Source organism: Pan troglodytes, chromosome 15, assembly GCF_028858775.2.
Source record: "Pan troglodytes isolate AG18354 chromosome 15, NHGRI_mPanTro3-v2.0_pri, whole genome shotgun sequence".
NCBI classification, from domain to species: domain Eukaryota; kingdom Metazoa; phylum Chordata; class Mammalia; order Primates; family Hominidae; genus Pan; species Pan troglodytes.
Genome location: NC_072413.2, coordinates 29,162,939 through 29,179,321, shown reverse-complemented (window position 1 = coordinate 29,179,321; position 16,383 = coordinate 29,162,939). Strand labels below are relative to the sequence as shown.

At 33.6% G+C, this 16,383-nt stretch overlaps 1 protein-coding gene across 10 annotated transcripts in view; it reads left to right on the top strand.

Annotated features, from left to right (window-relative positions):
* STRN3 (striatin 3) overlaps positions 1-16,383 on the top strand; it is a 130,911-nt gene that overhangs the window by 95,909 nt on the left and 18,619 nt on the right. For 7 of the 10 annotated variants that reach the window (XM_063793282.1, XM_016925953.3, XM_016925954.3 and 4 more), the window contains 2 exons: positions 9,473-9,613; positions 14,952-15,085. In XM_063793282.1, the coding sequence (XP_063649352.1) occupies positions 9,473-9,613; positions 14,952-15,085 (275 nt within the window). The remainder of the gene's footprint in view (positions 1-9,472; positions 9,614-14,951; positions 15,086-16,383) is intronic. The other 3 variants (XM_016925956.3, XM_016925955.3, XM_054665936.2) reach the window with 1 other exon arrangement.

Sequence of the window (16,383 nt, the reverse complement as noted above, 5' to 3'; positions counted from 1 at the left end):
GGTGTCTTGGTGCCTGGATGTATTTTTCACTATGTTGTATATTAATCAATTTACTTATTAAAATGTAAATCTGCTATAGTACCTCTCTCAAAGTAGCAATTCATTTCCATTTGGTGAAGCAAACTTAAAAGTTGCCACATAAAAATATCTTCAGATCTATGACTATTAACTGGAGAGACTTGAAACTTATTTTTGGGACTCATTTGAACTGGCCAGTGACCCCTGCTTGTCTAACATTTTGACTATATAAAGGAGAAAATAGTGTGAGAAAAAGGCAAAAGCAATATAGTCATTCTTTTGTGTTTCTTTGGTGACAAATACATTCATATATTAAAGGGCAGGTGTAATGGAAACGTGTGCGAGTTTCTTTCAGTAAAACCTTTTTGAGTGATTTCATTTACTGTGGAGGCTAATAAGTGAAGTTTTGGGGGTTTCACCTGTTACACAATTTTCTTTTCTAACTTTATGATAGCTTTTGTTATTGCATGTGAATTAAAAGACCATAGAGTGAACTGCTTATTGTATTTAAAAACATTTGATACTGGGCTGGGGTTGTGTTTAGTTCTAACATCATTTACCTATAATGCAAGCATGTTGAGTATAAAAGTACATTTGCATGATTGACTATGTTAGAATAGACAAAATGACATTAGAATTTTAGGGTTTAATTTTTTTTTTTTTTTTTTTTTTTTGACGGAGTCTCGCTCTGTCGCCCTGGCTGGAGTGCAGCGGTGCAATCTCAGCTCACTGCAACCTCTGCCTCCCGGGTTCAAGCGATTCTCCAGCCTCAGTCTCCTGAGTAGCTGGGACTATAGTATAGGCACGTGCCACCATGCCTGGCTAATTTTTTATATTTTTAGTAGAGACGGAGATTTACTTCGTTAGCCAGGATGGTCTCAATCTCCTGACATTGTCATGATCTGCCTGCCTTGGCCTCCCAAAGTGCTGGGATTACAGGCGTGAGCCACTATGCCTGGCCTAGGGTTTAATTTTTTTTTTTTTTAAAGAAATGAAGTAGCTTATTTTACTAGTGGATTGCTTATTTTATATATAGTATCATAAACTGACTTAATCTGCTGAAGATTTCTTTTGAAATGTTAGATAATGTTGTTTCTAATTTAAAATAGAAGTATTCCATTTTCCCCCTCTGATAGACTGTGACTAGACCTATATCTTTTTGAGGTCTACAAATAAGATGTAAGTCAAGGTCTTTTTTAGTTCTTGCTTTTAAACTTTTCTTAAAATTTTTTTTTAATTAAAAAAAGTATGTTTAAGAAATATTAGAAACAGATAAACTAAAAAATTAAACAAAATTTATTTTTTTTAGAACCCAGGTTGGAGTGCAGTAGTGTAAATCATAGCTCACTGTAGCCTCAAACTCTCCTGTCCTCAAGATATCCTCCCACCTCAGCCTCCTGAGTAGCTGGGACTTTAGGCACGTGCCACCACACCTGGCTAATATTTTATTTTTAAAAATTTTTTGTAGAGATGGGGTTTCTCTGTATTGCCCAAGCTGGTCTCGAACTCTTGGCCTCAGGCCATTCTTCCACCTCAGCTTTTCAGAGTGTTAAGATAATAGGCACGAGCCACCGTGCTTGACCTTATGTTTTTTTTTTAATTGGACCTTAGTACACACAATATTATAATTTGCCTACTACCATCATAGAAAACATCATTTTATGTCAACAAATAATTCCTTTATATATGTTTGTATTTTTTCTTCTTTCTAAACAACAGAGAGGAACTCAGTATATGAAATGGATGAAAGTGGACTTCTTTGACTGAATCAGTACTGGAGACCCCAAATTCATAACTTAAGGCTTTCATGTCTCAATAACATCTAACTCTCTAGATAGGTATTGTGTTATTCAGCCCATTCCACTTTAATTTTGATTTCATATCTGTTTTTTCAAAAAAATGAATTTTGCTTATATAATCATAAAAATAACACATGCTTGTTATTCAGATAATATAAGTATTATAAGAAGTACTTATAAGAAGTAATATAAGATTCAGATAATATAAGAAGTATTATAAGAAGTACTTATAAGAAGTATTATAAGAAGTAATATAAGAAGTAGGAATATAAAGAAAAACTATAAAAATCACCTGCAATCCTACCACTCAGAGACTATTTATTTGGCACATATTCATCCATCTTTTCTTAAAAGTCTTTATACGTAAAACCTCCTTTTTAATATTTTAACTAGAATATTATTGTTGTAATTTAACTCATTATTTCTTAATGTTTCGTAGTCATTTAAAATATAATTTTTGTGGATTTAACTTAGCTTCCATTAGTTAAACCTATAGATTTGTTTCTAATTTTTAAACATTTTTGTAAATATTACTGTCTTTGAGGCTACTAATGTAAGCAGATACAGGGATAAGGTCTCTAGCAAAGTGTCTCAGGAAAGAGAATTCAGAAATAAATTATGTTTCTTTTTTATACTTCCTTTATGAAGGTTTATAAATTGAAAACTTTTCACTCTTTAATACAGAATTCAGTGTGAAAATGTTGGCTCTGAATCCTTGCCGTGAAATTAGAGTTTAAGAAAATAAAAACTTTCTTTTTTTTTCTGTTTATGGATCACAAACTTCTAATGATCTTAATTCAAATAGCTCATCATGTTAATACTAAGATATAATTTTACATGAAAAGGTAATTCATGAATTTCTTAGCATTTTTATCTAGTCCATGTTATTATTCTGATGTTCTCCTTACGTAGCTTTGTACAAGTTAGAATAATTCATTATCTGTAGCCTTTTGATTTCTTTAAAAAAATTTTTGCTTATAAATGACACATAATTATAAATATTTATGGGACACTGTGACATTTTAATACATTTAAACATGGAATAATACAAATCAGAGTAGTTAGCGTATTCATCATTTCTTTGTGGTTACAGCACTCATATCCTTTTTTTCTAGCTATCTTGAAATATAGAATACGTTATCATTAGCTGTAGTCACCCTACTGTGTAATTGAACCAGAACTTATTCTACCTATGTAAATGTAAATTTGTATACATTTACCAACCTTGATTTTTTTTCTTTATTCCAGAATTTGTTAGTAAGTCACACCTACTGAATTAGCATAAGCTTCTACAGATTTTTCACTGCAGCTTCTTAGAGGGAAGAAAACTATTTGCTAACTTTACCATATGGAATCAGCAGATGTAATCCAGTCTTTTTTCTTTTTTTTTGGAAGGGAAAGAGAAAAATGGCAAGAATACTGACTTCTTAACTTTGTAAAGACCCATTCAAGATTTGACTTTTAAATGCTAAGTTAAAAGTGCTAAGTTAAAGTTTCTGTGTCTTCCAACTTGTTCACTCCATCTCACCCTTCTTTTTTTTTACCCCCCTGCCCGCCCCCTCCCCCCAGCAAGAGGAAAAGGGGTTAAAAGTGACAGCCTTGTCTTGGAACGTAGACCCACTTCAGTCTTTCTTACTAAGTGAGATATACAATATAATTGAGATGTACTTTATCTTATTAGTACTCTAAGAGTCAGTACCTTGAAACTAAGAAACTAAAGAGGCTTGATGCAGTTATTTTGGTCTCAGGCTTCAAAGGGTTAAGCTTTCTTTTCCTTTTAACTTTTTATTTTGACATAATTTCTGACTTAAGAAAATTTTGTGAGAATAGTACAGAGAATTCCATATACTTTTCACCCAGGTTACCCACCAAATGTTAACACTTTACCACACTTGCTTTTCCCTTTCCTTTCTGTAAATATATTCTTTTTTATTTTGAGACAGGCTGTCACTCTGCTGCCTCGGATGGAGTACAGTAGCACATTGTAGCTCACTGCAACCTCAAACTCCTGAGCTCAAGCAATCTTTCCACTCCCGCCTTGCTGGGACCACAGGTGTGCACCACTATGCCTGGCTAATTTTTACATTTTTTAATAGACAGGATCTCTGTATGTTGCCCAGGCGGATCTCAAACTCCTGGCCTCAAGTGATCATCTCACCTCAACCTCCAAAAGCATTAAGATTTCAAGCATGAGGCTGGGTGCAGTGGTTCATGCATGTAATCCCAGCACTTTGGGAGGCTGAGGCGGGCAGATCGCCTGAGGTCAAGAGTTTGAGATCAGCCTGGCCAACATGGTGAGACCTTGTCTCTACTAAAAATACAAAAAAAATTAGCTGGGCGTGGTGGCTCATGCCTGTAGTCCCAGCTACTTTGGGAGGCTGAGGCAGGAGAATCGCTTGAACCCAGGAGACGGAGGTTGCAGTGAGTCAAGATCGCACCACTGCACTCCAGCCTGGGCGACAGAGGGAGACCATCTCAAAAAAAAAAAAAGATTTAAGGCATGAGCCACTGTACCTGGCCATGTTTTTTTTGTTGTTTTTTGTTTTTTTGTTTTTTTTTGAGTAGTTCAGAAAACTAAGTTGTAGACATGTTGCTCTTTAAATATATTAGTATATATTTAAACAAAGATACTCTCGTGTATGACCACAGTACAGTCATGAAAATCAAGAAGTAAGTGTTGATGCAATACTAATATCTAAGCTAAAACTCAGTTTTCTTTCACTTTTTAATAATTTCTATGTTTTCTGTAATTTGGGAGGAGCTTGAATTAATCTTTTGTAAAAATTTTGGGCTGGTAGCATTTTTCTAACTTTTTAAGGTCTCCATTTGTGCTGTATTTTATATCTTAGTAAAAACATATTATAAATCAATGATTAAAAATCACAGTATGAACGAAGCATCTGAAATATGGAGGCTTTAGTTAGAATATGAGAGAGCAGCTAAAAATCTTTTAAGACTTTCTTTGATATTTGTTACTCTTTTTCAACATGGACAGTTTAAACTGTGGATTATAATAATGTATTTTCCTTTGATAGGAGCTGTTATTCTTATAGCCTGTTGTTACTCTTAAGCTATATTATACCTATAAAATTTAAACTTACCAAGAAAAGATTATTTCATTTCCTTTCTTGAAAAGATGTATAGGCTTTACCCATTTTAAAAATTCATATTTGGGGAATATGTATGTTTGCATTCCTGGTTCTTAGTGAGTGGACTTATCTTAATTTTCCTAATTATTCTCGTTTATCTTAACTTTTCTGTCTTTTCTATATATGGAATATGACTTTTTTGCCATTTGCCTTCTCTCCATTACTGGTGTTGCAGAATTGCTATGCACCTTCTGGCCTGATTATCAATACATTTGAAAAGGGGGAAGTCTTGTAACTTTTTCAACATTTCTTTTAATATAAATCATAAATGAGCTCCCCCAAGTCATTTTCTAATTTTTATTTTTAAAGTTTTGTATTAATATTTGTCATTTACTATTCCAGATCCAAGAAAACATGTTGTCACCAGGAAATACAGTTTTTTAAAGTGTGACTTGAAGCCAAATATCCAAAATTAGGTATTTGAATACATTTAAGAAGAACTTACTCTTAAGTAGGCTTTTAAAAACACCTTTGCTCACACTACAAATTATCTGTTATGATTAAGCTACTTCCGTTTAGCACATAGTACTAATTCAAAGAGCCCACAAAATAGTTATATTCTCTCTCCTCCCTCAAAGACAAAAACAAAATTGTTTCATAGCAAAGAGATGTTATTTTCAACTAGGCATGTGGTTTTATGTTACTGGCTTTAATTTCACTCTTTAAAAACAAACATTCATGTCCTTTAACTCGGGATTTTTTTCTTTCTTTTCAAGAAAATAACTTAGGTATTTTGCCTAGGATCAGAATGTATCAGATTGATACTCTAATTTAATCAGTGCACTTTTTAAAACCGAAGAGTCACTTTGCAGCTGAAGTTATTTTTTCTTATTATTGTGATCTCATATTTATTTAAGACAACAGTTGTCTGAAATAAATTAAATAAAGCTGTGAAAGCTTTAATTGTGATAGAAAATAGAACAGATCTAGCAAACATGACTTAACTAAATTTTTGTGCTAAAATAAGCTTATCTTTTCCAGATTGTTTGCCTGCTAACAGTTAAGCTTCAGAATATAAAAGTTGATCAACAAAGGGAGGGCTCATTTGAGAAAGGGAAAATGTTAGATTTGTTCAAAAGTACTATTTTACTTACAGTTATAGAGGGCATAGGAAGATAAATTTCATGGCATGAGTGTGTGTGTTTGAGCGGAATTTGAAAATGTAACAGTAGTCTATAGTTTGGCTTACACGTGGCATAATTAGTATGTTTTTCATTGTGTCAGTCTAGAGGATTATGCATTTATATAGGACTTTGTATTTGTTAAGAGGTAGGTGGGTTGTATTCATAGTAGTAGAAAAGTTTTTCTAGCTGGGCATGGTGGCTCATGCCTGCAATCCTAGCACTTCGGGATGCTTAGGAGAGAGGATTGCTTGACCCCAGGAGCTCAATACCAGGCTAGGCAGCATGGTGAGACCATCTCTACAAAAATAAAAAATACAAAAATTAGCTGAGTGTGGTAGTGCATGCCTGTGGTCCCAGCTACTCTGGAGACTGAGGTAGGTGGATTGCCTGAGCCTAAGAGTTCAAGACCAGCCTGGACAACATGGTGAGACCCTGTCTCTACAAAAATTTTTTTAAAATTAGCCAAGCTTGATGGTACGTGCCTGTGGTCCCAGCCACTGGGCAGGCTGAGGCGGAAGGATCACTTGAATCCAGGAGGTCAAGAGCCAAGGAGATCAAGGCTGTAGAGAGCCATGTTTGTGTCACTGCATTCTAGCCTGGGTGACAGGGCAAGACCTTGTCTCACTAATAATAATAAAAATTAAAAAAAAAATAAAAGTTTTTCTTGCCATAAGAATTAGAAAAGGTATTTGTACTTCTATAAATTTCAGTTTTTATTTAATTAGTGCTTAATGGGCCTTCAGTATGCCTTTACATATTGGTATTAATATTGTCTAGTATCCTGTTATACTACTACAGTTTTCTTATTGCTGATAAGACTTCAGGTTTTTTATTTGAAATTGTTTCATTGCATTTATTATATTTAGAATATTGGATAGGTTTAGAAAGAAAACAAAGACATTAAATTTGCAGTTGAAAGATGCTCTGCACAGTAGAGTAAAGACTACTACTAAATGAAATCTGCTTTCATCTTTTGGCACCTTTTGAGAAACTAGGATTAGAGCAGGGAAGTTTCATCATTTCCTCAACTTGGCACTGTGTCACACTGAAGCTATCAGGCTATAGTATGTAAATAATATTATATAATTTGGGATCGTCAGTTTGAACAGTAGGTTCCATAATATCTCCTAATTTCTTTCCCTTCTATATCTCCCAGTTCATGTGTACAGAAGATTTTAACTTTCCATTATCTGTAACAAAACTTTGTCAAGCCTTTATTATGTTTCACATTAACTATCATATAATTAAATTATTTACAAGGTAGTATTTAATAAAGTCATTTTATGTTACACACAAATAAGAGAACATTGAAAGATCAACAAAAGCTTTACAGAAGAGATGGAACTGGTGTGGAGGAATGGGTAGAATTTGGATAGGCTGAGGTGCATGTTAGAAGATAAGGAAGTGTGTGTGTATGTGTATGTGTAGAAAGCCTTCTCACCTTTCTGAGAATGGGTGAGGATAAATATGACAAAATACTGCAGAAGTAACCTCGGTGAACACTGAAACTATGTGGAAACTGCTTTGACTGGAAAATGAAGGGAGTTTGTATTGTGGATCATTAAAAGATAAGATGGGGTAGAAAAAATAGGATCAGATCATGAAGCACATGAAAGGGTTAAGTACATGATTTTAGTTAACTTTGATCCAAAGAGTGTGGAAGTGCTGCTACTTGTGGTTTCTGAGTGAAGGGAGATATAATAAATGTGATAATTTTGGAAAATTAATTTAGTTGTAGTATATAAATGTGATTGAAGGTAAATGGAGCTTGGAGATAGAAAAACCAATTAGGAGTCTGTTGTAGTAATTCATAAGATTGAAAGCCTTGATTAAAGTCAATAGAGAGATAAACTTGGAGAATACTTTAAAGGAAGATTCTTTTTTAAAACCAGCCCCCACCGTTTTGTAATTTTACAAGTTGAAGAAGAATTAAGATGTGGTTGCAAAATTTTAGGAAGCGAAATTAAATAAATGGTGGTGGTAGTCATTTAAGTGGCAAGGTTACAAAAGGGAGCTATTTTGTGAGAAAGAATAATGTTTATGTTCTTTCACGTTGAATGTAACTGGTGGTTGGACATCCAGTAGACAGTTTTTTGTTTATTGGAGAATTTGTTTACAGTCATTTCTCTGTGGGGGGGAAATCCTCAGGTAACACTGAGTTTCTTCATTATTATTAGTTAGGAAATTCAGACTACGTAACATATTACCTAATCCAGAAGTAAAATTGTTCAAGCATTTCTAAGAAATTAGGAATTACTGTAAAATAGGACCAATAAATGTATAAAAGTCCACCTATTTCCACTAAGTTTTACCATCTTAACTGCCTGGCATTTTGTTAAGGATACATAGATGCGTAATAGCTCTTAGAGTTACTTACACTCAAATAGCCACAGTGAACTTAATATATAGCAGTCGGATTCTTCCATTAATGTTGATGTTAGTAAATATAAGGTCATAATGTTTGACCTTGGACTTACCTATTTTATTTTTTTAAACTTATGTAGATTATAAAGCATTGTCTTTTCAAAGTATTTTTTTCTGACATTCTTAAAACTTGTTTTCTTTCAAAATATATGGTCCAAAATAAATAATTCTGCTATTTCTAAAGTTCAGAGTTAAAGAATATTCCACAATGGTACAGAAGCTTTTGAGTTTTATATATTTTGGCCTGAATTATCCAGGCAACAGCCAAAATTCTTCCCTTATATTTATGGCTTATGACAGTGCTGACTTTTCATATCATTATGAGAAACTCAGAGATCTATCTCATGGATAAATCAGATTTTTCAAATTTGGGAAAAATGAAAAAATTTTTGAAAGAAATTGGGGTTGATTTGTTAATGACAAATTTGTACTAACATGGCAGGAAAATATCCATGGAAACACCAGGTAAAGTTAATTGTTTGTTGCACCCTCATAAAAATTACTCGTACTTATTCCTTTGTTAAGTTTTTAAAACAGTGAATTATGTTGAAAAGCCCTTGTTTTATTCTTTACACTGGTAAATGTTAGCCTTAAACACCAAAATTTTCCTTTGTTTTAATGATACCTTCTGTGTCTGTGAGCTTACAGAACTTTAAAGAACTCTCTAAAGTATTCTGTGGAGATATATATATATATATATATCTCTTTAGAGAGAGATATATATGTAATATAGATATGTATCTTTATATATATCTCTCTCTCCACAGAAATAGTAAATATTTAAACTCAATGTGTTTTGGGGGATGGTATGGAAAATGGAAGACATCTTTAATTTTCTGATATTTTAATAACTGGGACTTCTTAATAGTCTGTTTTGTTAATAAATTGGTTTTAAAGGCTGCCGGAAAGTCAAGCGGTAGCCATTAAATGAACCTCTACTGCTGACATTAATTTACAGGGGCCAACAGGACAAAACTCTACGACATGATAGCTGATCTGGGAGATGATGAGCTGCCCCACATCCCTTCAGGAATCATTAATCAGTCTAGGTCAGCCTCTACTAGAATGACTGATCATGAAGGTGCAAGAGCAGAGGAAGGTACAAAATTTAGCTACCATGTTTATTTACATTTCAGAAGACCTTAAATCCAAATCACATCTTAATGCAACTAGGCTACTCTTATAAAATGCTGATGATCATTTTATATGATCTTTAGAGAAGGTGTTGGGCAAGCTCTTGATGTAACTAATTTAGGGATTTTGACATTTCTGGTTTCTATTTCTTTATATTTTGTTTTTGTTTTTAATGTGAGGAGTTGTTGTTTCCATCATAGGTGAATTCAGAGTCTTTTCTTAAATCTGATTTTAGCTACAGATCCAGTAATGGGAAAATAGTAATTTATAAAAACAAACAAAATAATACATATGGAAAAAACTACTCATTTTGTCTTATTGCTTAAATTTAGGAACTAATAGTAATTACCACTTACTAGAAGACAACTATGGTGCCAGGCATTGTGCTTGGAACCTTTTTTTTTTTTCTTTTTTTTTTCCTTGAGACAGAGTCTCACTCTGTCGCCCAGGCTGGAGTGCAGTGGCATGATCTCGGCTCACTGCAACCTCCGCCTCCTGAGGTCAAGCGAGTCTCCTGCCTCAGCCTCCCAAGTAGCTGGGACTATAGGCGCACACCACCATTCCCCGGCCAATATTTTGTATTTTTAGTAGAGACAGAATATTACCATGTTGGCCAGGCTGGTCTCGAACTCCTGACCTCAAGTGATCTGCCTACCTTGGCTCCCAAGGCGCTGGGATTACAGATGTGAGCCACAGTGCCCAATCTGTTACTTTAAATATATATTACTTCAAAAAATATATGTAACTGTTACCTAAATTAATCATTTGAGAATAAGGCAGCATCATTATTCTTTAACTTGGTAGCAAGTATATGCTACCTAGTAATGAATTTTATAAAATTTGCCTAAACCAGAAATGTGTAGGAAATGAAAGTACTACTTAAACATTTTTTCCAAAATTGATTTTAGCCGAAGATATATAGGTATACTTGAATCATGTATAACTCTAAGTCTAGATATTTATAAGTATTGAATCTGGATTTTTAACCAAAGATTATTGTGACATACGAGATACAGTAATTTGGCATATGTATTAAGTTTAATTGATGTTATTGCCTTTGCTGTGTAAAGGGGATTTGTTTGATGTCCCAGTCAAAAAATTTTAAATACATCTTGTTCCCTTTTAAGATTTCCCTAGTGGCACAGTTTCCTTACAGTTAAATAATTTTGCATTTTTTCCCTCTCATAATTTACCATTTACTTCACTCACCTTAAAAAAAAAATCACTAAAGTAACAAAATCATTCAAAACAAAATGAATGAAAAATAAAATAGTGTCTGTTAATTTTTTCAGATCTCATTTCCACTATTGAGATATATTCCTGTTTTACTTTAGAAGTATTTTCTAAAATACACATAGCAACTCCTTTTTTTTTTAATTTTATGCATTTAGTGGTGATTTTGCTTCGTTTTTGGTCTGTTTTGCCAAATATGCATAGTACAACTTGCTAAAATTTTTGTAATTAATGTACATTTAAACTGCAGGTTTTGCAGTTTAAGGCAAAGCCATGTTAGCAATGTGGACCCTTTTAAATGTTTCAAACCAATGACTTAACGGAAAAAGCCAGTCAAGGCACACTCTACACAAAAACCAACTTAGAACTCTCTATGTGTGTTTGTTTATGTGTTATGTGTGTGTTTTAAAGAAAGAATATAGGTCAGTGATCTGTTTCTTGATGCTGGTAGGAGGGCGAGGGGAGAGATTTGATAAGTGTGAACTTCATTACAGTTTTTGAAGTATCGATCTTCCTAGAATTTGTTATTTAAAGAGGTGTGAGTTTGACTTCAAGCTAAGAAGGCAGCTTTGGAGTATACAATCTCCTTATTTTCAGTGGCAGTCCCCAACTTCCTTCTTTACTTTTGAAGTCCATGTCCTACCTCATTTTATAAAGAACAAATGTCTGTTTTCTAGGAGTGGTACTTCAACATTACAATCTTCTAGACTATTGCTGCTAAAGACTTGAGACCTACCATGTTGCCACTGGTATAAATGGAATCTGTTACCTGGACTAAGTTCTTGGGAAAAAGAGTTCAATATGCGAGCTACAGGTTTCCTTCATCATAAGTGTCCATCAAAAGGAAGATTAGTTATAAAAGTCTGAAAAAGACCTTGTATTTTATAGACCCGTTATACTAGTATTGTTATCTTACTTGATGAAATCTCTTAGGCCTCCTAAATTTCCATCATTAAATTAAAAACTAGGGCAGGCATAGTAGCTCATGCCTGTAATTCCAGCACTTTGGGAGCCCAAGGCAGGAGGATCACTTGAGCCCAGGAATTCAAGACCAGCCTGGGCAACATAGCAAACTCTGTCTCTATTAGAAAAAAAAAGAAGATATTAAAACTACTTTTTTTAGGCCGGGCGCGGTGGCTCACACCTGTAATCCCAGCACTTTGGGAGGCCGAGACTGGTGGATCACGAGGTCAGGAGATCGAGACCATCCTGGCTAACATGGTGAAACCCTGTCTCTACTAAAAATACAAAAAAATTAGCTGGGCGTGGTGGCGGGCACCTGTAGTCCCAGCTACTCAGGAGGTTGAGGCAGGAGAATGGTGTGAACCTGGGAGGCAGAGCTTGCAGTGAGCCGAGATCGCGCCACTGCACTCCAGCCAGGGCGACAGAGCAAGACTTCAAAAAAAAAAAAAAAACCAAAAAAACTACTTGTTTAAATAATTACATTTTTCTTTGAATTACTAATGACATTTTAATATTATGGGTAATTATATTACCATTAATAAAATGAATTTTTAGGATAGAAATTAATTCCCTCTGCAGGGAAATAGGGCAAACAAATGAGTAGCTGCTGTGATTACCATATGCCACAGTGATGGGTAATATGGAAAGCAGAGGTAATAGTGTAAAAGAATTTTTGCACATATGTGTAAATAGTGATTAAGCAGAATAGCTTGCAATAGCTACATAAATATGTCATAAAATATATGTGTGTATATAGAGAAAAGGACAGAAATGTGGTCATATGATTAATTAGAAATGAGTATAATACTAATTTTTTGTTAAATACAATTAAGCCAAAACTCGAGTAAAACTAATGTCCAGACACTTCCCTTCACATGCTCCTAAATTGGTCTGGCTGATCAGAGATAGTCTTGCAAAATCATTTGTTACGTTAAAGTTATTTTATTGGGCTTTTGAGATTTGTGTCAGTGAATGTTTGTATAATTGTGAGTGGGAGGAACTGTGGCATTTTGTTCTGACTTCTCTTAGAAACAAATTCCCTGAGCTTAAAGTAAAAATATTTCTTTGTCTAGAGAAAAATGAGTATAAATATTATCTAATGACTTTTATATAATTATCCTTAAACATAAGTTTAAATTATTGATTTTATAGTTTTTAGCTGCTTCTGGTATTGCCAATAACTGCATACTAATAATTGGTAGGAAAAGATCAAAAGATCAATGCTACAGATTATTCAGATTCAATAAGTGTCATCATTGAAAGATTAAATACTACTTAATATCTCTATATATTTTCTGTCAGGTGCTTTCAGATTCATTTTAGATCAAGTAACTGAATCAGAGCTGCATTTTAGATCAAGTAACTGAATCAGAGCTGCATTTTAAAGCCCTATTTGAGTCAGATTATATAGCTTATTTTGATAGGATAAAATAATAAAATAACAAGATATTCTAAGTAGAGTTGAATTTTATTTTGCCATAGTATATATATGAATTGTGTCTCCTCAGAATTATTTCCAGTAGTTTAGTGATGACTGTCAAGTTTCATTACACCTGTTGTGTTTCCTGTAGCATATTTATATCATTTTTCATGGGAATTTTTTTTAAATTGATAATCAGCTTGATTTTTTGTATAATGTTTCCCTTTTAAATTTGCTCATGAATTTTAAGTGTGTTTTGATATATTGAGTTTTATATTATGATTTGAGTATTTCTCCCTTGTTATCTTAATGTTAAAATTTTGCTTTCAAAGCATATTTGAAATGATATTGAAGGTTGTTGCTTAAACTATGACTGTTACAACAAAATATTTAGATAATAGTCATTCAATTATGGCAGAGTTCAGTTGGTCAGTAGTATGTATAGAAAGGAAAACGCATTTTAAATAATTGGAACTGTTAATATTAACATGAGAAGCTGTAATAATGCACATGATATAGTTGAGAAAACTAAGTGAAGCTCAACCTGAGTTTAGTTTGAAATTGAAATGGCAAATCTGATCAGAAATTAAAGCTCTGTGGTCAAGATTACTTGCTTCATTTTAGAGTGTCATGATAACTAGAATGGGACATTAAAATAAAAATCATAGTCAAAGCTTTAAAGCTGGAAGACAGGCTGGGCGTGGTGGCTCACGCCTGTAATCCCAGCACTTTGGGAGGCTGAGGCGGGTGAATCACTTGAGGTCAGGAGTTCAAGACCAGCCTGGCCAACATGGTGAAAGCCCATCTCTACTAAAAACAGAAAAATTAGCCGGGCGTGGTGGCGGACGCCTGTAATCCCAGCTACTTGGGAGACCGAGACAGGAGAATTGCTTGAACCTAGGAGGCGGAGGTTGCAGTGAGCCGAGATCGCACCACTGCACTCCAGCCTGGGCGACAGAGCAAGACTGTGTCTCTAAATAAATAAATAAATAAAGCTGGAAGACATTCTGAAGACCACGTGGATTAACCTTTTATAGAAAGGAAACTGACATTGTTGGTGGAAGAATTTTTTCCTAGACCATTGCTGTTACTGAAGGAATCTGAACAATTAAAGCTTCATTCTAGTGAACTGATATAGTATATAGCTGACTGTAAACCATTTACATTTCAATGTTTGTACTAGTTTTTATCAGGGACTAGGATGCCTAGTACTTCTTTAGAAAGCAAAAGGACTTGGCGACAACCTATTAACATTTAAAAAATACTATATGACTACTTTGAGGTCCTTGAGGTCCATGGTAGAGGTTTCCCCTCATGAATGCAAAAATCTGATATTTAACTCCATTATTTAATCAAAATTTGTCCTATTTCTTATTTAACATGTAAACTATAGTTATAATTGTACTGAAGTGATAAGAGATTTAGACAGACAAAGCTTTTGTGCCCCAGCTTCCACCCCAGAATAATATATCTAGTGCACATTTTATTTGTGGACAGTTAATACACCACAGTTCCAACACATTTGTTTAACACTGCTTAGTAACAGGATTTTTTGAGTAGAAGTGGGAAAATAAAAATTAATTATATTACTGAATATTGTAACTGTTAAGTGCTTAAATTTTCCCCACAATATTGTCTTGTACTGTATGATTTTTCAGCATTTAAGAAGCGGTTTTGTTCTTTATAGCTGAACCAATAACGTTTCCATCTGGAGGAGGCAAGTCATTTATTATGGGTTCTGATGATGTTTTGTTAAGTGTACTGGGCCTTGGAGACCTTGCAGACTTGACGGTAACAAATGATGCAGACTATAGTTATGATGTAAGTGCAGTTTTATTTTTAATTTTTTAATGATTTAATAGAAGGCTCCTTATTTTCTGGAATCACTTATAAAACAGAATTAATATCAAGGTGCATGGAAAAGATAAGTTTGTGTCAATGTGTTGATTTGAAGTGACATGTAGTTTTTCTTTTATAACTACTTTCTTTGTGGTATTTAAATTTTTTTTTAGGTATTTTGGTGGATTAACTAGAAGTTTGAGATGATTAATATATTGGTCAGTAAATACATCTTGAGTAGTCAACTCTCAATTATCTCAAATTCAGCCATATTTTGGTGTTAACAAGAAAAAAAATAACCTGAATCATATATTTGCCTTCAGAGTACTTCTTAAAAAGCATGTTTTATTTTTGAACTTTTATTTTCTTAAGGAAATATTTTAAAGTTTCTGAACATTTTAAAGTTAGCTTGCATCATTTCCTGAATACTTACCTCCTTCATTAGAGGATTGGGGAGTGGATGGAAGGGTTGGGGAGTGGGGATTCCAGTGTTAGAGGTGAAACTTGTCTTGGATTTAATTTTTTCTAGTCATTAATATTTCAATTGAGAGTTAACTATACTTGTTAGATCTTTATGTTAATTGCAGTTTTTCAGCAATTTTTTTCTTTTTATAATGAGTTTCTTTTTTCCACGTTTTATACTTAACATTAGCATGCTTTTTAGAGACAGCCTTTGGTGGGCTGGATTATTCTCATTAATATATTTTTTTAAGTATATAAGTGACTAAATTCCAGTAAACTTTTGACTGCTTTAGAAGTGGTTTCACAGCCTATCTTTACAGATGGAGAAATGTGAAGGTAAAAAGATAAACCTCTGTCAATATCAAGAATTATGAAAATGGGATAAAAATATTCTTAAAGGGTCTTTAGTTCAGACTTTCAGAAAGTACCTTAACTTGCTGCCTTTAATAATTTCACATGCTAATACGTTTTCTAAATGACAACTTTACCGTTAATACTGTACCGTTGGATATTTGTAATAACTTACGTAATTATTTTTCATGTAAAGTATTGCAGCAATGGTAGTTATTTTGTTCTCATCTGACATTTAATGGGAGCTTTGGGTTTAGCTTAATAGGTAAAAACAGATTAAGGAACTCTTCATTTGGCCTAGGCTATTTGTAAGGCGAATGAAATTATTCTGAGTTATTATTAAATGATAAAGTTTTTTTAGAAAGTTTTAAAGGTACATTAAATTTCCACTGGACATTTTAGCCAACAGTTTTAAATGTATGTGTTAAACACACCAAAAAGAAACGAACAAACACTCCACATGCCTT